This window comes from Aythya ferina, assembly GCF_964211825.1.
Source record: "Aythya ferina genome assembly, chromosome: 16".
NCBI lineage: Eukaryota > Metazoa > Chordata > Aves > Anseriformes > Anatidae > Aythya > Aythya ferina.
This window is the reverse complement of record NC_140315.1, coordinates 8,978,470-9,001,271: the sequence shown is the minus strand read 5'-3', so window position 1 is coordinate 9,001,271 and position 22,802 is coordinate 8,978,470. Positions and strand designations below refer to the sequence as shown.

General features: G+C 49.4%; 1 protein-coding gene across 1 annotated transcript; it reads right to left on the bottom strand.

Annotated features, from left to right (window-relative positions):
• Positions 1–837: 837 nt before the first annotated feature.
• On the bottom strand, positions 838–21,811 carry GGT7 (gamma-glutamyltransferase 7). The gene is made up of 15 exons (XM_084538424.1): positions 20,799–21,811; positions 16,720–16,946; positions 15,747–15,898; positions 14,843–14,957; positions 14,229–14,296; positions 13,511–13,584; positions 12,903–13,096; positions 10,714–10,801; positions 9,870–9,997; positions 9,352–9,440; positions 8,481–8,633; positions 7,604–7,721; positions 6,213–6,350; positions 5,393–5,492; positions 838–3,723 (listed from the first exon to the last, which is right to left on the bottom strand). Exons 1-15 carry the CDS (start codon positions 21,244–21,246, stop codon positions 3,560–3,562), a joined length of 2,256 nt encoding a protein of 751 aa, XP_084394550.1. The 5' UTR covers positions 21,247–21,811; the 3' UTR covers positions 838–3,559.
• Between the last annotated feature and the right edge of the window lie 991 nt (positions 21,812–22,802).

Here is a 22,802-nt window from a genome sequence, read left to right as displayed (position 1 = left end):
GCCCCTGGTGGCCCCCAGGCCCGAGACATGAAGTGGTGTGGGGAGCAGGAGTAAGGCTGGCAGGGAGCGGTGGCAGGGTACGGGCAACTGTGCAGAGACACCTGGGGAGCTGCTCCCACAGCCCTGCTGAGTGGCAGCAGGGGCCTCCAGCCTTTCCTCATCCCAGGAACCACCAGCAACGTGGCTCTAATAACCCCAATGAGATCAGCAGCGTTTCACCCAGCCCAGGCTGGTGGGAGCAGTGCAGGCTCCAGCCTGTCCCCATGTCCATGCACCAAACAGGAAAACAATGGGAACAGAACGGCACAGCAGAGAAGCCAGACCATCCTTATTCCCCCTGGATGTCAGCCTTGGCCTTGTTCCTCCTTTCGGCTTTTATATGCAGTGTTCTGGGCTTTACATACAGAGGTCAACAGTGGTATCTAGAGCTAGCAAAGCACTGCTTGTTAACTGCACTCATTAATGGCATTGAACCTTTGTGAGAAACCACTGATTGAGCCAACACTTAGTGCCAGATCCTGTTATCAGCTTATCCCAATGAAAAAACTGCATATGTCGATGGGAAGCAACATGAATGTGAACCGAAACAAGTAGATTGCTTTCGAGACCATAATAGTTACATTTGACAAAGGCATCTGTTTATTTTTTTTTAGTTTTATTTTGTTCTTTTTTAAAATATTTTATTTTATTTATTGTTTTTCTCAGCCATCCTGTATTTTGTGTTCTGAGCTCCTCAGACACTTTGATGTACAAGTTTCAGGACAAATTCTGCTTCAGAGTTGTTAGATATCTGCAATAGTTGGGTTGAAATCAATGCAGATGCTGCACACCCACATCTCCAGATATGGCCCTTTATTTTACAATGTCTGTCTTACCCGTACAAAATGAAGTGTCAGGAACTTCGTGGTACCACAAATTAATTTGATCAGATCTCCTCACAACAAATTGAGTCAAAGTACCAGAGATGCTGGGCCAATTACCTGATGAAAGGTTTCAGTACTGAATATATCTGTGCTACACTGATGCCATTTTAAACAGAGAAAATGGGAAATAATTCAAAATATCCTTATTTCTCTTAGCCATTACTTAGGGGACTAAGACCCATCTTCCAATTATTCTAAATTTTATCTTTTTTTTGCAATTAATTGCTGTGAAATTGTACCTTCGGGATTTCAAGTGCCGTTTTGAGTCAAGACCAGAGTCTTTATCTTACAAATGTATACAGTTTGCAGCATCAAAAGTGAATTAGGAAAGATAATTGAATGAATAAATAGGAATGTTATCTTTCAAAGTGTTCTGTAATATTTCATGCAAAGTACTGTAGCAGCAGTTACCTGACTATTTATTTTGCAGTTGTGCCCAGTAAACCTCCATGTCTGAGGGACACATCATTGCTGTCCTCTACCAGAAAGTCCCAAATTTCCACCAGTATGATTCAACACACAAAAATGCATCCTCCCCTTCCTGTTAAACCCAAGGAGGTCTGTTGCAAGATATGTTATGTTTTGTGAATGTTCCAACTTCGGGCAGTCATGAGTTCTATCGCCTATAACAGAAAAACAAATAGATTCGAGGTCCCTCTCATGAGGAAAGCCTGTTCTTGCCATACGGGCAGTTTGGTGACACAGTGTATAACTTCCCAAAGATAACACCGTAATTGCCCCGTCTCTTGGCTGAGGCCACTAATGCTTTTGTAACAGAAAATACTGTAGATGTTCCCATTTGCTAAGTAGCTGCCTCATGGGTGGCTGCCTTTCAGTGGAGCTTAAAAACATCTCTCTCCCTCCTCAGCACAACCTGCAAGAATTAGCATAAGGTGCTTTGAGATGCTCAGCTGGTTGGTGTCAGGAACAATTAGTCCAATTATCTATGGTAGCTTCCTGACCACCTCCAACCAACCCATGCATGCCCTGTGCTAAATGGCAGCTTGTGTGAGGGAGGCGCATTTCAACCAAATCGGTGTCTGAGAGGCTCCCTCAGAAAGACAGTTGGGCTAACGTGCATCAGATGACAGACCAAGGCAACAACAAACAGACATACATATGTAATAAGTACAATGGCCATAGACATGTTTGCACCATGAAGGAAATCATCACAATTTAGACCTCAGAAAGGATCAAATTCCAGATTTTTCAGTGCCAGGTGGCTCTATCTAACTTTCTAGTAAAAATAAACAACAAATAAAATAAAATAAAATAAAATAAAATAAAATAAAATAAAATAAAATAAAATAAAATAAAATAAAATAAAATAAAATAAAATAAAATAAAATAAAATAGGAGGAAATGTGCAAGCATAGATTGAATGAAATGGTGCAGTGAACAGACGTGGTGCTTTTTTCATTTTTTTAAGTCAAGAAATGCAGAACTATTCGTATATTCTGTATTTTGTGCTGTGGACAGAAAAATATCTCAGTAGTTTTTGCTTCATATTGTACCTTTTCTCTCATTCTCTTCAGCTTTTCTAATAGCCACCTGAGCTGAAGTACAGGCCTGAATTTAGAAAGCAGAAAATCCCAAGCCTCTCTGTAGGGATTATACAACTCAGGCTTTCAAAGCAGACTGAGATAAGGCAGTGTAAGGAAAGCTCTGAATCCACCTAATCTGTTTCCATGTGGTTTTCAGTCCATGGTCTGTGCATTTTTATGTGTATGTGTAGTATTTCAAAGATATCTCCAGAGAGTATCTAAGCAAAGTAAGTCCATTACCACTAAGCGTAAATTCACTATGGAGGAGGCTGGACTAATGTAAGAAAACTACTGGGGGGTCCATAAGTTGTAAAAAGTTGAAAACCATTGTTCTGGTTACAAAACGTGTGGTGGGGCAGCTGTTCTGGGAACAAAAGCAGTGAATTGCTGGTCTACGCTAATAAAGAGGCAGACTGGTTCAAAATTGGTCTTCCAGTGAGTATGCACAGCTACTTGATTCAAAATATTTACTCAAAAAAATCAAGGTATGCAGTGATGTGAGAAAAGGAACTAACACGGGAGGCTGCATGCTGGTAAAAGTCAGCTGGCCCATACAGAACATTAAAGGATTCCCTGATATTCCAGATACAGGCACCTACAAATACTACATTAGGCTGCATTAATTATTGACTTACACAACAGGCAAAGAATGAACTTGGGAAAAAAAAAAAAAGGAGATAAAGTTTACAGTATTATCAGCAGCTGTTTTTTCCTGTCATTGTTTTCTTTGCTAACGTTCCTGCTCATTAAAATTAAGATGTTGGTTAGAATTGGGCTTTTGAAAAGACTGAAATTAATGATAAGATGCTGCCAAAAGAAAAGTGTCCTCCCTTCATTCCTATAACAATGACTGGGCTGCTTACATTTCAAATATTTTTTTTTTAAGAAAAAAACAGATGTATGTTGGCACCACTAACCCCCCTGTGTCATCCTGGGTAGGGAATACAGAAAGTTTACTCAGCAGTGTAGATACATGTGTGTGAATGCAGTGGTCTCACTCTGGAGAGAAGGAGGCAGCCATTTCAGAACATGCACATCACTTGGGTTGATCTCTCTAAAGCCTTGTTCAGTGAGTATGTTGTTTGGGAGGTGCTATGATATTGTGGCTCCAGCAGCATCCACGCTCCTGGGATCCTTCAGGCCAATGATGAAGCTGTTGGTTCTCCTGGCCCCATGAACTAGGGAGATCACCTTGACTTTATCCACTTCATGGCCCCTGGCTACAAGACATTCAATATCTTCTTCAGGAAGTTCACCTGTAGGGATTTTAAAAGAGGGGTTTGTAACTGAAGCCACTGTTGCCTTTGATACAAAGCTCTGTCTTAATCCTGTTGGGATCTCCAGTGTTTACAAAACTGCCTGTGGTGTTTTCAGGTGTCCCAGACAGACTTGAGTGGCCGAAGAGGACCAGCATTCACCGCCCTGAGCATGCTCTCAGCAGCAAAGAGTTGGACAGTGTTCTGCGTAGGGGAGGAAATGAGAAGATCCTGAAGATCAGTCAGACACATGGAAGACCCTCTTCTTTAGAAAAGGGGAAAAATACGTCGTTGGCACAGATAGATCAGGGAAGTTGTGGATGTCCCATCCTTGGGGGTGTTCAAGACTAGGTTGGACAAGGCCCTGAGCAACCTGATCTAGAGGGAGATGTCCCTGCCCATGGCAGGGGAGTTGGAACTGGATGGTCTTTAAGGTCCCTTCCAACCCAACAAACCGTTCTATGTTTCTATGATCCTAATTATTCTGTTTACAGAACTAAGGGCAGTCCCTGCTCTGAAGAGCTCAATTCAAAATAATACTAATGGCATTAATCAAAGTAAGATACAAAGCAACTCAAAACAAATGACAGTAAACCAAGTTGCCAAATGTAAATTAGAACGTGATAAGCTTTCCAACCTCCCCTTTGTGTAATTCTTAATCTTCCAGCCTAACTTAGGCTGTTCACTCTTCTGCTTTTATTTTTTTTATTTGGTGTTTTGTAATTTTCATATGAATAGAAGTGCCTGAGGATACAAAATAGGGGATGCAGCTGGAGAAATCCAGCAGGCACACAAAAATCTCATACATATACCTTGTTGATTCCAAATGTCCAAAACTACAAATTAGGGCCTTTTGAAGTTTTGGATTTGTTTTAATTATGTTCTAGTTTTCAAGCCTGTGGGTCACACCTGACAGGCATTGTTAGGTTTTCCTCTGAAATGGGAAGGCCTAGAAAATTTGTCTATTTTGTGTGAAATAAGAACAAAATATCATTTATGGCCCTCTGTGCTAAGATGTGGGGCTTTATGAAAAACACCAAATAGACCAAGACTTGCAATAACAAGGACAAGAGCTGGCAGTACAGTCTCCAGCGTGTCAGCGTTGATGCTGAATTTCCAGTACCGTCAGCCTAAAAGCCTTGTCCTAAGCCTTGTCTTCTCTGCAGCTCCCGGAGTTAGAGAGACAAACTGGGAAGTGACAGAAAAGCATTTATGGCAGTGGTAATAAAGTGTGTGAAGATCTGCTAGCTTTCATAACCTGTCTGGGTGAAGATGTGTTTACAATCTTGTTTATCTGGATATACGCAGTGACATAATATCAGATCACACAAAAGGTTTTCAGGAAAGGACAAGGCTGCTGCTTGGAGGTGGGTTGGGACAGAGGGAGGGTTGGTGAGAAGCATCCAAAAGAGTTGGAAGAGGTAGTGATGGAGGGGCCAGGGACTGTTCACAAGTCAACAGCATGGCTCAGCAAGGGCTCCAAATTTTGATGAAGCTAGATTACTACTTTTGTCTGACCCCAAACCTGCTGCACCCAACAGGGATCCTACCACATGGGGAGCTGTACACTGGGCTATTGCACTTTCACAGCAGTGTGCTATGGAAATGGTGCTACTCTCCTGAACATGCCAGACCTCTAGACTGTACCACACCCAGCATCCATACTCACTGTCAACCTGCAAGGTGTTGGACTGAAGCTGTGGGTGAAGTCGACCAAGTGACAAACTTTCACTCAGATTCTTGTTAAGTGCTAAAACATTTACCAAAACCTGTGAGAGAATGAAAGATCCTCAATAGTAAAAAAGTAATGAGAGTAGGAGAAGTGAACTTCCTGAGCATCTCCCTAATAGGTGGCTCCAACATCTGCAGTTGCAGCAGGCAAAGAAGAATTTGAATTGCTTGCCAAACTGCATGAACTAATGCAGGTTTTCAAACACACGAAGAGAACCTTGAAATGCATCCCATGTATCATTGATAGAAACATGGTAGCTCTTAAGGATTGCATGGGCATTTTGTCACATAGTTACTGCTAAATTAGAAGAGTTATAAATCTGGAACTTGACATAATCTCCAAAACTGTATTTGTTACAGCCAGAAGATCAGTATGTTACTTCTCCTCACAAAACAATAGGAAACAATGATTGGTTTTAATTTTACCCTGAATGATGCTTTTCAAGGGTAAGGAAAATGGGAGCCAACCTTCTTTTTAATAATCCAGTGTTGTTGTGCATACAGTCATGCTACTGGCAAGTACTTCACCCAATTACAAATAATAAATTACAAGCAGATCCTCAAATTGTAGTGAGTGCTGAGCAGGGAGGAATTTAGTCTAAAGTGCACTAAAAAGACCTTTCCATAGGGTAAAGAGCTACCAGAGCTACACAGACTAGGACATTAGGATGGAAAATGTGCACTGCAGGAGGAGACCCTCCCTTGGTGTTGAGCCCAGCAGCTGCTTGAGGGAGTGGGCACCCTGACACAGCACTGACCTGAACGATGCCGCTCAAGGCTTTGTCCCCATTGTTAGCTCCCAGACACAGGTATGTCCCGCACATCCCCTCAGATGGTCTCACGATGGTGGGCAACAAGAAAGACAGGGGCCGTTTCCGAGGCTGAATGAGGTTTTGCTGCAGATGAGGAAAAGACACACCAAAAAAAATTCAGCAAGTGGACAAAGGCTTTGCTGGTGTTCAAGTTGTGCAAGTTAACTTCTTACTCTCTCTGTCTGAGCCGGCAATTACACCTCTGTAGTTTGATAAGGCTGCCGTTGTCGCTACTATGACAATGTTCTCTGATGTTAACAGGATCCAGCCCATTTCTTGCCATGGCTCTCATGGAAGTTTTACAGAGGAAACACAGAGCCATTCACCCACTCCTGAAGTATCAACTCAAACTGTTTTGCGATACATGGCAAGAAGAATCAACAAGGCAGCACTGGAAGATACCAGTACTGATCTGTAATTTTATGTTTCCAAGAAATTATGATTTTTCTTCTTCTGTCTATTACTGTTAAACCTGTAGAGCAATAATTAATGAAAAGAATTCTTAATTCAAGTTCCCAAAGGACAGTTGCTCTAAAGTGCATTTGGGCTTCAGGAAAAATCACAGAATCAAAGAACTGTAGGGGCTGGAAGGAACCTCGGGAGACCATCAGGTCCAACCCCCCTGCCAAAGCAGGTTCCCTAGAGCAGGCTGCCCAGGTAGGCATCCAGACAGGTCTTGAATATCCCCAGAGAAGGAGACTCCACAACCTCCCTGGGCAGCCTGTCCCAGTGCTCCGTCACCCTCACCGAGAAGAAGTTCTTTCACATGTTGGTGCAGAACTTCCTGTGATCCATTCTGTGGCCCTTGCCCCTTGTCCTGTCCCCACAGACCACTGAAAAGAGGTTGGGCAAATCCCTCTGTCTCGCACACTTCAGATATTTATGAACATCAATAAGATCCCCGCTCAGTCTTCTCTTCTCAAGGCTGAACAGACCCAATGCTTGAAGATGGCCTCCAGAACAAGCTGTTCCCTTTCCAGGGACAGAGGTGAGACTGACTGGCCTGTAGTTTCCCAGATCCTCCTTCTTGCCCTTTTTGGAGACTGGAGTGACATTGGCTATCCTCCAGTCTTCAGGCACAAAAATAGGTGCCTGAGACATGCAGCTGCACTATGCTATTTGATAACATTGCATTATAGTGATAACTGGTACACAAAAAGCCTTCTGCTTACTCTGTTTCAGTGGCTTGTATAATAAAAAGATACAAAGAACTGTCTATAGAAAGCTACTAAGTTATTAATAAGACAACAAACAGCCTCACCGTTGTGGAGAAAATAAAAAAGAAAAAAAAAGTTGTGCAGACACAACTCAAAAAAAATTGTCACATTGTTCATTACCGGCTTGGGAATGGACTGGTTCATTGTTTTGTTTTGCCAGGAGAAGTCCAACATCTGGCTGTTCAGAAGGATTCCAGAAGGTGTTATTATTCCACTACCAAAGGGACGATTCAAAGAACTGAAAAGAAACAAGAAGAAATCTCATAATATTCCTCTCAGTGATTTATTGTACACCTTGAGGCCTTCAGTCCTCCATTTTTTTTCTACCATCTTGGTTTGACAGAGAATATTCTATGTTTTTTTTTACAGCCGGTAAGATGTACAGAGCAGGAGTCTCCATGTATTTGGGAGCAGGCACAGTGACCACATGGGTAATGGTGGGCCAGACCCTCGTTGTACTGAAGGATTCTCCTCTAGATGATGAGTCTGTCTCCATGCTGCTGAATTCATCACCTCTCTAGGGAGCAGACTCTGGCCAAACCAGGAACACAAGGGCTGTGGGCAGAGTTAGTAGGGTTGCATAGGGCAGAGCAGTACCTCAAAGCCTTCACAGCCCACATGTCTCCATCCCATCTTCCCCATTCTTCTTGTTGCAGGACTAACTGGGACAGAGCAGCCCCATGAGGGCTGGGGAGCTTGGGAATGCTGTTTTTACTTTAAGGATCAATTCAAAATTTATTCTGTGACCACAAATCTTGTCTAGAAAAGCACAACCTCTCTCACTAAACTTTACCTTTTGAGGCTCTCTGAGGGGCAGACCATGGGCTGACCCAGTAGGCTTGAAGCAGCAGCTCTAGGCTAGGTTTGTTTTGGGGGGGAAGCCTGCCGCCCCCTGTGACAGAGCTTCAGATATGGCTCCATCCTGTCCTGCTGAACCTGCTTTATTCTCGCCGCTCCCACCCTCTGAGCATATTGTGGAGAGAAGCAACTCCTTTACCTTACGGCCACAACAATGAAGTCGTCAGGCCCCATGACAAGAACCTGGCTGGCAGCAGGTCCGCTCTCCACAGAGAAGTGCGGCAGGCGGAAATCAGATGAGAAGGACTGGGAGTCGTTAATCAGCTGGCGCAAGGAGTGAGCTTCTGATTTGCTTCAGCAATGAGGGAGTGAAAGGGATAAGAAGGCAATGAGCTTAGAATGCTTGACATCTCTTGGTGGGAGTACATCTACATAGCTAAGGGCTGTGCTTCTCTGAGGAGGCTGGTCCTAAGGACAGGGAGCTCCTCTGGTTCATCTGATGGAAGGAAATGAGTAGGCTCAGCCCACAAAACAAGGGAACACCATGAACCTCCCAGGCTCCATCTGTGGGCACAAACTCACCCACTGATAGTCATGAGGTGTCACCACTGGCTGAGTGCTGGTCCTCTGAGTGCAGAGGAGGGTGAGACAGATCCAGCACTGGTCACCAACCATGGCTAAACCTGGCTCAGAGGTAGCAGGCTGGGCTGAAGTCCTGAGGCTGGCCTCTCCTGCATCATTGGATGTACTGCAGAGAGAGTTTGTCTGACCTCCTGAGAAGGAATAGTTAGAAGCCTCAGAAAGTGGGAGAAACCCTCAAGATCGAACTGGCTCCAGGAAACCTCTGTGCAAGGACATTTGATGATTCATCTACAGAAACCTGTGGTACCAGCTGTGATCCTTGTGGGAAAGTGATCACTAGGCTGGACACTCAAAGACTGACCTTTCCTCAGTAAAAGAGAGGCAGAAAAACCTCAGGTCTCCCTGTGCACTGAAAAGAGCAAATCCCCAAATGATATCCAGATCAGACATCTTGCAACTACCAATGTGCCCATCAGCCTCAGACCTACCTCAACATGCCTTCTGCAGCATGAGTGACAGACACATCATCGGATGGGTCTCCCAAGTTGCTAGCTTGACTCAGGGCTACTTTTAAGGTCTAAGTTGAACACACACACAAAGAAAGAAAGAAAGACATATAGCATCATTTAGGTGGACCTGGAAATACCATCTTTGATACCCCAAAGAGGAGGTACCTGCTCTTCCAGCATGTTGGCTAAACCCTATGAACTCAAATGTCCACTTCAGTGAAACATGGGTATGGGGATCAAGGGGCATCAGATTTTCATGGCAAACTGTATGTTGAGGGAGCTGAGTGTATCAGGCGATATTTTGTATATGAGGGAGCAGGAGGCTTCAGGATCTGCAACTACCTGAGGCAGCAGCACAGCTCAGATTTACACTTTAGAAGTTTATTTGCTCATTCTCCTCTGGGAATTACCTACAAACACTTTTGTACAACCAAGGAATAAATGAATTATTCTCCAGCAGCCTAACAAATTCAGACAAATGTCGAATCTCCTCTTACCTCTGCCATCCAGTGCAAGATATTCCCCCTGGATGCTTGACTTGAGATGTTAAAGCCCTCAAGGATGTTCAGTGCTGTGATCAGTGCAGGACCTGCATGTGGAGGTGGGGGAGTCAAAACAAGATGACCTGTGAAGGGAAGAAGAGAGAAATGAAGTTCCATTTTTAGATACTGTTCAGTGATAATTCTTTCCCATAAGGTAGTATTCTTGAGGACAGGGAAGCCTTTCCAGATTTGGGGAGATAATTAAAAAGTGTTTCCTAAAATATTCCTGCTGTGTCTTTTGTTTCTTTAAGATGCATAAAGGAAGTCCAGAGAGGGATGTTTCTTTACATCTGAAATTCAATTCTTGTTGGTTGGCTGTGTGGTTTCTGGTCTTCAGTATGGCTGAATGGAGATGAAATGGGTTTGTAATGTTACAGATGTAAGGAGAGTGAATACAGGGATTTCTATAAGAATATGATATTTTAAAAACTTTTTTGCATAAAACAAGCTTTTCTCCTTTGTAGATCAACTTTGGGAGTCATCTTCAGATGTAGGCAGTAGTGTGTGGTCCAGCTGCATGTACATCTAGATATTGCATCAATATGTGACCATGTTGCATCTTTACATAGTAAAATTCTATCAAAACACAATGGGTCACTACCAAGGAAAAAAACAGGCCCATTTGAAAGTTCTAGAAACCTTCTGAACCTCCTCTGATGCATCAGGCTCAGTAGGCGACAGAAGGAATCTCCCAGGAGGGCTTTTCTGCAGATGCTGTTACAGACACTGTCACCTCCTGCCAGATGAAGCAAACTTTTAACTGCAGTTGTGTGGCAGTGGGTCAGGCAGCAGCATTTACCTCGATATACCGTGTGGACAGGATCCTCCACTATGACGCTGTAATTGCTGAAGTCTTCCTCCACCAAGACTCCTCCATAGTTGTGCACCTGAGTGGGAGAACAAGGCAGTGCATGCTGAAAAAGCTGGGTCAAGGCTTTCTGCATTCCTCATGCTGGCCTGGGTGAGCAATCACCATGTTGTTAAATACCTGTGAGATTTCCGACCACTTCCAGTGCAATCCAGGCGCTAGTTTTTTCAGGATCCCTTGAATAATCTGTGTTTTCATGGCCTTGGTGGCCTGGCTCACCACTCACTACCTCTGGAAGCTCTGCAGCTCACCTTCAAAAGCTCACCCACTGAGCTCACTCTAGCTGTGCTGGAAGTTCTGCCAACCCATGAGGATGGGGACTTGCATTGCCTTGCAGCCTTCTTCCCCCCCCTTCACCCCCCCAGTGGCAAGGATGCGTATGCTAATGGTTATGAAGCATTTGACTACTTCCAGGAAGGACCCTGGGTGCAGCAGATGCCTATCATAAGAAACCTTTAGGCCTCAATTCCCGCCCTATTTTTAATTATTTCAGGTGATAGAAATGTTGATGTACCCTTGGTCTTTCTGTAATACTTTCCCAGAGGTAGAACGTATTGGGTTCAGTAATTCTCATGTATGCAGTAAAGGTGGGTAATTCCCTCCACTGCAGGTCCTCTATGGTTGAATCATGATGGAAATAGACCATCACTCTGCTGGCCTTAAAATCCCCTGACACAAGTGCCACAGTCAGTACACAGGTGGTACTGTGCTCATGGGCCACCTCTTGTCTTTCTCCCAGGAGAAGCCATGCAGGCTGTTAAGAGGTTCTGCTAGGGTGTGTCCTCTGGATTTCCATCCAGAACACCTAACTTGGCAGGAAAACTCCAGCAGAAGTGGTGGAGTCACCGAAGCAGGAAAGCTAAAGTAGTGTGTATCTAGAGGGGTTAGCATGTCAAACCACCCCAAAACTGCAAAAGAAATTGTAGCTCCTCTGTGGAGTGCCTGTTCCCTTCCTAAGGCAATCCTAGAGAGCCAGCCACATTGCTCTCAGTGGCTGAGATCAGCAGGCACTTGCCTGTGCCATAAGCTCCTGGAGCTCGGCCAAAGGAGAGCTGGGGCGAAGCTGCAGGACATGGGGCAGGTGGAGTCAGAGGGCGCAGAAAATACAGAAAACCCATTCAGCCACATACTGCAGACACTGTCTCAAATTCCCTGGATAACACTTCTGCACCAGTGCCTTCCCAGCTCATGATAGAAACAAAGGGTAGGGTGTTTTGGAGTTTTACCAACCCTTCCTTTGCTGAAACAATAAACATTGTGAAGCTGATGTGGGAAGCCAGCACTTCGCACTGCAGCTGAAGTTGGACTAGCACACTTGATCCAGAGCCTGGTGAGGTCCTTTGTGTTGCAACCCTGGGCCTTGCTCCTCCATGGAGAGCCTGTGTTTCCCTGCAGCAGCCCTCAGATCAGGGGAAAGGAGTGATAAAGCAGGGTTAGGCTGTGGAGATGTACCACAGGCTTGGGACTTCTGTTCATTGTTCTCCACCTCCGCTGTGGTCCATGTGAACCATAGAAGGTTTCCTAACACAGAACTCACATGTCTAAGGCTGGAGCTGAATAAGCCCAGCCCAGATTCCTGATTACATGTTGAAGGAGCATCACCTGAACCATGATGGCAGGGGAAAATGGTCCCACTAACCACCCTGACTGCAGCTACACAGGTATAAAGTAGATTTCCAGTATAACTTCCATAAAAATTGTCTTAGTGTGCTCATAAATATTCATCACCTCTCCCACTCTGGCCACAGTAGTTTTTGGTTTTTGTTTGTTTGTTTGTTTTTTACTGGAATAATTCCTTGTTGTTGCCTTCTTTTCTAGAGCACCTCCAGCAACAGGAGTTAAACTTGGGCAAACCTAAGTGGAACCAAGACTGTCTGATCATCCACCCACAAAGCTCACAGTTTTGTTTTCAAATCATCCTCACAGAGCCTGTAACTCAGACAGTCCCATTAACGACAACAATTTTCTTCTCACCAGTAATGCACCTCTCCAATAAGGAGTGAGGAGCTTATCTCCAGGTGTTGTCCCAGCTTAACGAGGTGATGTGACAGGTGGCATTCCCATCCCAGGCTGTACTGTGCCCGTGGCCTTGGGCAGAGACAAGGACAGATGTGTCTCACCTCAGAGATGATCTCCTGGGTCAAGTTGCCGCTGTAGAAGGCTGATGGCCCTTCTGCTCCCACCAGCTCCAAGACGGCTGCGAGGTCCAGGCGCTTCACAAACATGCCAGGCAGCAAAGGCTGGCCATCTGGCAGGAAGATCTCCCGGAATTTGTCAGAGTAGTTCAGGTCCTTCAGTTCAGTCAGAGCTTTGGCTGTTGGTGAGAAGGGGAGGGGCAGGGGAAGGACATCCAGAAACCCCAGGATGCATGGACATGCAGGGGACCTGGGGACTTGCTGCTGCCTCTTGCCATTTCCAAACCAGCGAGCCAGACTGCAGGTGGGTAGATTGCATCCCCACTGCAGCTAGGAAGGAAACCCAAAGAAACCCCACCACCTCCCCACCAGCCCGGGGGAAGGGCTCCAGGCTAGCTGTCACCACGCTCCCCTCTTGTAGACCCCTGCTTTGACTCGCTCACCTCCCACCACCACCCATTTCCAATTCCAAAGCATTCTGATACCCCATGTACAACCACCTACCCCCTCTCAAGCCCTGCCTACAGCCTGGTACCCTTGTGGTGGCTTCCTCTGCACGGAGCAGCCACCTTGACTCCCCAGCATGTGCTCACCCAAGTCATGTGTGACATTAAACCCGTCCTGAGCAACAGCAGCCACGAGGCCCAGCAGCTTTGACCAGGAGAGCCTGCCAAAGGAGAGCAGAGGAGGAGCCGCGTGCCTTGGAGGTGCGTGGCACAGCCAGGGGAGCGGGCAGAGGCTGGCCTCTGCACCTGGGGGCTCTCGGCACACCAGGCTGCAGGGCCAGTTGTGGCCAAAATGAGCACTGAGCTTTGTCATTTCTTTTCAGCAGGATCATCACAGTGATCCGTGTTGTGCCCCAGCGGAAATGACAATGCAAAGATGGGGAAATGGGCATCTTTGGAGCAAAACCTCACATTCCTGAGCAGTTATTCAGACTCTCCCTTTTGCTGTCCCAGTAGGGCAACAAGGACAACCACATTTCTCAGTGTCTAGCTAAAGAGAGAGCTGAAAAATGTATGAAAATGCGTGAAAATATTCTGCACATATTTCTAAGATAACATTAACTGTCTGTCCTGTTAGAAAACATTTGCCAGAATTTCACTTTGCAGAAAATCTGACCAAGCTGATTTATTTCTTTTGTTAAATATAGCGCCAAAAGATGAAGGTACTTTTCAACACAAGCCCACAACTACCCGCTTACTAATGTTTTTGACTAGTGGCTGAGAGCACAGTCTGATGGTGAGGGGCTGCATACTCCCAGCTCCCCGGGGACCATGGGGCACAGCCTGTGCAGGGCAGAGAGCTTACCTCCCATGCAACTGGTGCACCTGGTGCATGCCTTGTATCATGCCTGGCACCCCCACCAGCAGACCTGGCTGTAGAAAAGGAAGGATGAAAAAGAAGAGTAGAGTCTCCTTCCTGTGAGGACATGGTCCCCAGCTGCAAGTCAAGGAGCTGCAATTCATGCTCATAAGGAAGGTGTTTGCATCATTTTTAGGAGATGGGAAGGGGTCTGTAGCAAGACACTAAATTAGGGAACAAGTTGTTGGAAGGAAAGAGGATTTTCAATACCAGTGTCAGCCCAACTTGGTCAGGAGAAATAACCCAGCAGAATGACACAGGACCTTGCTCCCTCCTGGAACTTCTGTTCTCCCAGCTACCCCCTGCTGGAGGAAGATGCCTTATTCCCTGCCCTCACCCCAGTGGACCTCCTTGCTCCCCAAGCCCTGCACACTCCAGGCATTCCAGGGATGATGAAGGAGTGTTTCCCACAGGCTCCCCATGTCTACAGGGCATCGACATCCCATGGTGGAAGAGGTCTCCAGCCACTTCCCTGGGCATCTTCCACTGGGCCCAAGAGCTGTTGGGAGAGGACAGCTGGGGACACCAGCCAGCTCTGGCCCTGAGGGAAGGCTCCTCACCTTGGTGTCCTTCTGCAGGTCCCCTTCCAGCGGGATGCCCAGGGGAGCCACCTCACGGAAGTCGATCACCTGGCTCCGGTTCTTCCGGATGTCATGGACCAGCATCACCCCACCCCTGTGGCAAAAGTGGGGTCATGGCACGGCACCGTCTGTCCCAGATGCAGCCACTGCCATAATGCCAGCACAAAGCGTGGGTTTGAGTTGACTGAGCCTGCAGCAAGGCTGGGTCAGCCCCTGACAGCCTGCCCAGAGAGCCACTGGCTCTGTTCCACTGCTGGGCTAGGACAGAGTGGGATTTTCTTTCTAATACTAGCTGTTTTGCAACAAAGCAGGTGCTTTGCTTACAACAGAGCAACCTCCTGCCCAGCTTGGAGGAGCTATCGGGTGGTTTTATGCAATGTTCCCGGGATCTCCTGTGAAGCCAAGTGCACTGGGCCCACACAGGCACCAGCCCAGGGATGTACCGGAGGGGAGTCGGGGCCAGCTGGAGTCAGGGCCGGCTGGAATCGGGCCCTGGGCTCCTGCTAATGAGAAGCAGAGTTTACAGAGGGAAGTGCTCGATCTCTGCAGGTGCTGGGATTGACCCTGGGTGCTGTGAGCTGCTGGCACCCCGCACGGGGGCTCAGTCACCCACAGTCACTTTTCAACTCTCTCAAGCCTGCGGCTGGGACTGTCCTGGCAGCTGCTACCACAGGCACAGAATTTCCCTCACAGGGGGCTCTGTTCCTTGCTGCCATGTTGGGCCCTTTCAGTGGCTGCAGCCTGTGGGAAGGTCAATGTCCCTGTGCAGACATGGACACATCCACTGCCTGAGGCCAGAGTCCTGGTCCTGCATGCTGTAGCTTGGCAGGACAGGAACCAACATGCTTGAGCCCACCCGCAGAGGGCAGGGGTCACCACCTACCCGCCGATGCCCGACACGTGGGGGTTCACTATTCCTGCGCAGAGGGCTGAGGCGATGGCTGCATCCACCGAGGAGCCCTGCTTGTTGAGCACCTTGATGCCCAGGGCTGTGCAGTGGGCAGCGTCCGTCACCACGGCACCGTGCTGGAAGATCTGCCAGAGAGGAGATGGTTGTACCAGGATCACAACCCGCTTTGGCCAGGTAGCCGCATGGCCAAGCTGCTCCACTCCCAACAGCCATGTTTTGAATTCCGGTAAGAAAGCAAATAATCAAAAATATGCAAAGCTCCCATTCTGGATTTGCAGCCAGGTCTGCCCGGCTGGGCACGAGGTGGAGAAGATGACCATGATGATTGTATGCCCCTCAGGCTACAGCTGAAAATGTTCTGCAGTGTATTTTTCCTGAGGATGGCATGACCCCATGGCCACGCTGCCTTTGCTCTGCAGAGGAGCACTGCTCCATGGGAGGGTTCTGCAGAGGGGTCAACTCTGATTTCAGCAATTCCCCTGCACAGATCCTTCCAGAGATGGGCCCTGACATATGGATCCCTAAAACTCTGCAAGTGGAGATGCACAGACATTACCTCCTGCTGTTCTAAGAGCAGCTCTTGAAAAGCATTCACAGCTGGCTCTGACTATGGCTGGAGAGACACCAGTGGGGCTGCCTGCTGCCTCCACATCATCCCCAGACCTGCTGGGCACAGCTGCCCCAGCACAGTGCAGGAGCTCAGACCTCAGTCTGACATCACCAATCGCCCCCAGCTCCTAAAAAAGCAACATGATAAAGCTTTCAGGCAACTCAGGTTATTCTATGATTCTATGAATTTAGGACAATTGCTGAGAGAGGGACTCAGCACCCAGGGTCTCACTGACACCTACCAGGGCTAAACCACTGGCAAGGAGGCAGATGAGGGAACCTCTTCTGTTTTCAGAGCCAAAGCCCACAGCATGCTCTAAAGCCAGTTTCATCTTACCTGAGGGTCCCCGAAATAGATCTGCATGATCAAGGCCACCGTGACCCCTGTGGCGAAGGTGAGGCAGGCAGTGATGATGACAGTCAGCCCGTCCTGCCGGCAGCTGCAGTCTCCGGAGAACGGGTCCTTGCTGGTCTCCCGCAGAGGGGACACGTCCTGGCTGCCCATCTCCGAGGAGGACGAGGGCAGGCGCTGGAGACGTGCAGACTTCAGGAAGGAGTCTGGGTCTTTGTGAGCAGCAGGGAGAAAACAAGGGTTAGGTATTGAGCAACACAGGGCTCCTGTTGCAGTGTTTACCCAGCACTAACATTACATGGAGCTGTGTCCAGCAAGGATATTACCTTCCCTATTGATACCAGCTCTCAATAGACTTTCTGGCTCAGATGCTGCTCTGGGCTGTTTTATTGTTTCCTTCCTTTAGCTCTACATATTCCAAGACGACTTCCATGGAGATTAAGAGGAAAAAAAAAAAAAAAGATGGATTTTTTCTCCATTTTAGTCTGTTCACAAGCTTCCAGGGACGGACCCATTTGGATGGCTGACTTGCAAACAGGTCTCATAAATGCATCAAGACTGAAGAAAAGGAAATTCAGATTTGAACGAGCAGCAGCCTTATTTGGAGCTATGCTTGAGCATCTGAGCAAAACAGAGGCCCAGGCACAGGAAACATCCACTGAAGCATGACGAAGTGGGGGCAGAGAAGAACAAACCTGCAAATTGGACCTCAGCGGGTCCTCCAGGCCTGGCTGCAGGACAGGCTTTGCTTGAATTCCTTCCTCTGGCTGATGAGATCCCCTACGAGATCCAGCTGCGTGCTGAATGCCCAGGTGGTGAATGCAATGGGAGAGAGTTTTGGCCAGGCAGAAAGCAAGTCTCAGGGTGACCAAAAAGATCCAAAACATACCTTGACTCTGCCCAGATCAGCTGCTGCCTTTGAGGTGGGCAGGAGGCCTGCTGAGCACACCCAGACAGCACCGTTTGGGCTGTCCCTGATGGTCACCACCTGGCCCCGATCGGCTCAGGGCAGCCAGGAGGTCCTGGGGCTCCCCAAAAACAAGCAGGGCAGGAAGAGGAGCACGCAGCAGCAAGGGCGAGGTGCTCAGGACTGCTCCCCACCAGTCTGCAGCGGGGCTGGCCTGGACTGGGGGACCGTGAGCTGCTGGGGCCCAGCAGGAGTTTGGGGCACAAACCTGGAACTTTGGCTGGGGAGGTGAAGGCTGAGGGGTTCCTACAGCCCAGCTCGTCACTCGCTCAGCAGACATCCAAGGGGTGGTGATGGTAGTGGCAGGGTTGTGTGCCTGTCCTGGGGCCGTTCTGTTCTGGGGACATTTCTGGATTTGGTGACAAGCAAGCAGAAAGCCCCACAGCCCTGCTGCACCTCTGCCTCCTCTGTCAGAAGCACCTCCCTGGGGGCTGCCACCCTGTCCTGTGACAGTACCCCAGGGCCATGCTCAGCCCCAGGCAGGTCCCTGCGACCAGGCAGGGGGGTGGCAGCTCTAATTTGCCCCAGCTGAGGGCAAAGGGCTGGGGTGTCCCTGGTGGGGGTGGCAGAGATGCCCTGGCAAGGGGTGTCATGCACAGCCTCAGGCATCCCACAGGGCCTTGGGCAGCTCGCTCTGTGTGCCCACAGGTGCTGCATGGTGTACTGGGTCTGGCTGGGATGGCGTTAACTTTCCTTGCAGCAGCCCACACAGCGCTGTGCTCTGCACTCGTAGCTAGAACAGCAGTGGGATCACCCCAGTGCTGCGCCTGCTGCTGAGCAGTGCTGGCACAGCATCGGGACTCCCTCTAACCCCCAGAGCCAGCAGGCTGGGGGTGGGCGAGGTGAGGAAGGAACATCACCAGGGCAGCTGACCTAAACCAACCCAAGGGATGTTCCATACCATGTGGGGTCACACTCAGCAATAAAAGGTGGAAAGAGGAAGAAGAGGGGAGGGGTGGGCTCCTGTTGTGAAAACATCTGTCCTCCCAAACACCGGCTACATGCATTGAGGCCCTGCTGCAAGGATGTGGTCAAGCATCGCTCGTTGGTGGGAAGCAGAGAGTAATTTCTTTCTTCTGCACTTCCACACAGCCTTTGCTCGTGTTTGTTGTTTTTGTTTTTTCCCTTTCCCTTTTCCCTTTCCCTTTAGTTAAATTATTTAATTAATAATAATTTCCCCTTAATGATTATTTTTCCTATAATTAAATTATCCTTATTTCAGACCGTGAGTTGTTTGTTTCTTTCCTTTTCTTCTTCCCCTCCTCTTCTGCGGGGGTGAGAGGATGGTTGTGGTGGAGTTCAGCTGCCTAGCAAGGTAAAACCACCACACATGTGGACAGCGTGGCCATGATTCGGCAGGAGGGGGCTGGTCTGGAGCACAGAGGGCAAGACGCATCCTGTGCGGCCAATGTGCAGATACCTGTCCCAGCACCAGTGTTCCCCCTTCTTCCTTGCAAGAGAAGCCACCAAACCCTACTTGGCTTCCACAGGAGCTGTGGAGGAGGCCTGTTTTCTTGTGGGAACCGGTGCTGTGGGGACACAGGACCACCTTGGCTCAGGACATGCTGCAGTGGGGACAGCAGAGGCCAGAGCTGTTTGCATGCCCCAGTGGGCGCTGCAACATGGCACTCTGTAGTCCTTTGGGCTGGTTCTCCCCATCACCAACAGCACAACAGTGGACACCCCTGTTAGTGAGACCATCTGTGTGGCAGAAACCAAAGGTCTGGATTACCTCCCCTATGGGTTTGGCACATGATGTGGCATGAAGAAGCATGGATGGCTTTTGCAACACATACACGATGTCAGATGAATGCGAGGCTCCACGTGGCAGCACAGGAAACGCAGTTCTTCCAGGTGGCACCTGGGGACACCAAGTGCTCAGAGTGGAGACTTGCACCTGGCAGGACCCCTGCATAGCCCAAACCACAAAAACCTCTGCCTGTGCCCCACACACAAAACAAGAGATCTCGTGCTACTCCTGCCATACTGCCCACAGCAACTTCACCTTGCAGGGTCCAGTCACAGGGGAGTGCTGGGAGGAATGGGATGAGGACAATGAAAACCACTTGGACACAGTGAGATGAGGCCTAGGACACGGTGCGAGTGGCGCTGACATCCACCTGCGGGTTATCGAGCAGTCCAGGAGCTGCATGCACTTGGCTGTGGAGCAATTTGTGACCAGTTGTTGTCACTCCTCAGACCCCAAATCCTGCTCCCTCAGCAAATGGGTCAGAGCAGGAGCAGGCCCTGGGACTAATGAAACCAGGGGCGGTGAACTGCAGTCAGTGGTGCTACACAGGGAAGAGCTTAGGGCTTGTGGTAGTTATCGGGGAATCTTATGCAGCGAAGGCTTATGTTGCTTGTGGAAGCATGACATGGAAGAGAAAAAAGAATACTCTGGACTATTTACAAGAAAGCAATAAAATAAAAACAGGCAAAAGGTTTTCTCAAGGATGAAAGGTACACCTGGCTTTATTAAAATCATGCATCTGGCAGGAAGGAGTGCTAGCTCTTTGCCAAAGTCCTTGTATCTGCTGCTAATACCAACTTCCAGGTCAGTCCCAGTGCCCGCTACTCTAGGCACGTCCCAGCAAGACCAATGAGGGGCTCTGCAAGGACTGGGAAAAATAAGGACGTGGGAGCCCAGCAAGCTCCTGCGTGCTGTGTACAGCATCAAGGCCAGGAAGGTACCACTCAGCCCCCCTGGAGCACGTGGCCGAGGCAGACAGGACGAGCAACACCAGATGTTTGCAGTGGGAAAGGCTGAAATGTGGATGCGAGCTGTGAAATGAATGACACGGAGCCGTGATTTGATGGGACCCCCCACGCCCATACGCTCTGCCCGGGCAGCGAGGCGACAACGTGCGGCAGCCCCCAGAGCCGTGGGGTCGCCGTGTCTCGGCCGTGCCGCCCGCAGCTCGCTGCCACGGCTCCGCCGGAGGGGAACGCGGGGGGAGACGGCAGCGACCCCGGGGAGGCCGCGAGGGACCGGGCGGGGGGTGGCGGTGCCGGGTTGACCTGGCGGCCCTGGCGCGGCGCGGGGGCGGGGGGCGCCGCGGGGGCCGGGAGCATGCGGGGCCGGGCCGCCGCCCCTCACCCGTGTCCTGCTCGCCCAGGAACGCGTCCTCCTCCTTCCGGGCTCGGAGGCCGCCCTCGGCCGCTCCGCCCGCCTCCTCCTCGGGCAGGCGGGGGAAGCTGGTGATGCTCATGTAGTCCACGGGGGAGTAGGCGCCCAGGGCGCGCTGCCGGCCCCCCGGCCCCGCCGCCGCCTCCGCCTCAGCCGCGGGCCCCGCCGCGGCCCCCGGTGCCGCCATCCCGCCCGGCTCCGCGCTGCCGGAAAGGGCCGGGCCCCGCCGGGATCCGCTCAGAGGCGGCTCCGCAGCGCCCCCAGCCCCCGGGCCCCGCCTGACGAGCCCCGGGAAGGCTCCGGGAAGGGCCCGGAGCGGCCTCCGTGCGCCCCCCGGCGAGGGAGCGAGGCCGGGCCAGGGTTCAGAGAGGGGTGCTGCTTCAGGGGCTGACCTAAAAAACAGCGATAAATTGACCATAAATAATAAATAAGTCTTCCATTGGAGATGGAAGAGGTCGTTTCGCTCTGGGCTGATCAAAGCACTGTGCTAATGAGTTCCCTGTGCCCCCATGCGGACGCGGGGCTGTCTCTCTCAGCTTGATGCGTGCTGCTTAGCTGCTGAATCTGCAGAATTCATCCTTTGCCCTGGTTAATCCTGGACATCTGCTGCTTTTGTAAGCGGAACATGTTGCGTGATGACGGGCTGCTTGGCTCTGGGAAGTCCCCCGGGGTATGTGCCCTACTTGCCTCCAAGGAGCTAGCTAATGCCCCCTGCCCTTCTCAAGCTCAAGCACACGAGGATCTCTCCTGGCTTGCTCAACACTCCTTCATGCAGACAGATGCACACCCAACCATTGCTGGGGAAGGGGTTTTGCTCATGCTCTCCAGCAGCCAGAGGGGATGATGGGCACAACCAGCTAAAGGCTGATGGGAGGATTGTTTGGCTTTTGGAAGCCACTCTCAGCCTGCTTTGTTTTCACAACAAAAAGCTGACCCTATAGCTAGGGTCAGACAGCTCTAGAAAGACCACAGAAAACTTCTCTGCCAATTCCACATGAGATCCTTGCCTCACAATAAAGTCAGGGAATATCTTCCTCATGCTCCTTCCTGCCAGGGACCCACAGCTTTTTGCTGAGAGCCAAAATGATATTCCTACAGGGCTGCATCCAGCAGTGAGTTTCACAGAGCCTGCAGAGAGTACGGCCTCCTCTCTGCACCATCATGTGGACCCTGAAGGATGTGGCCTCCTGATGGAACTGTGTCCCAACAGCTGCAGCTTGCACAACTTAGCTCTCCGACTCCTTTTCTCCACTGGTCACAGCTCCACGGCAGCAGACTCCCACCAGCCATCAGCTCAGTCACCAACTCTTCAAAAAGCAGGGAGAGCAAAGCAAGCATGCTCATGGTGCCAGTACCAAAATTGCTGAGCACAACGGTGCTGCCCAAACCCACCGCACTGCCTCATCCCAGCTGTTGCTGCTTTTCATACTGTCACCTTCGTGTTTTCTCCTAGACCATTCCTCTGTCAGTCACCTGAGGCTCTGCAAAAATACCTTGTTTTTACAGGGCTCGTCATTGAAAGATGCTCAGCTCCACTCTGTAGGATTCCCCTTCCCCTTGGACTTCTCAAAGTTGACCTCCTTTCTTTCAGGAGAGATGCTATGATTTTAGTTCTCTTAGAGACCAGCACTAGAGGAACTTGCTTCCAGCCACTGAGGCACTCCTTAAAGCAGAAACTTTAAGAGGTTAAAAACTTGCCATTTAGCAACTGCAGTCACCAACATAAGTTACCAGGAGCTTCGAGGAGATCCAAAAGCCAATGTCTTTTCCATGTGGTCAGTCCTCAACAGAGGATCCTCCTCAGCTCAGGCTGGCAGCTTCTGTCCAACATAATAGTAGAGAACTGCAAAGACCAAGAAACTTAGCTGGTGGGGCTGTGAGCAACTGAGGAAAAGGCAGATAAGCAACTCTCCTGTTTTCCACTCTTTCACTCTGCAGGTTTTACAACAGTGCTTGAAGTCATGCCCTGGACCT

Coding starts and splice junctions, on each gene's coding strand:
- GGT7 (XM_084538424.1), bottom strand. CDS start 21,246: ATGGTCAATTTATCGCTGTTTTTTAGGTCAGCCCCTGAAGCAGCACCC. Junction 10,802..12,902: donor CCCAGGAGATCATCTCTGAG/GTGAGACACATC, acceptor TCTCCCACTCAG/GTGCACAACTATGGAGGAGT. Junction 9,441..9,869: donor TCTTGCACTGGATGGCAGAG/GTAAGAGGAGAT, acceptor TGTTCAACTTAG/ACCTTAAAAGTAGCCCTGAG.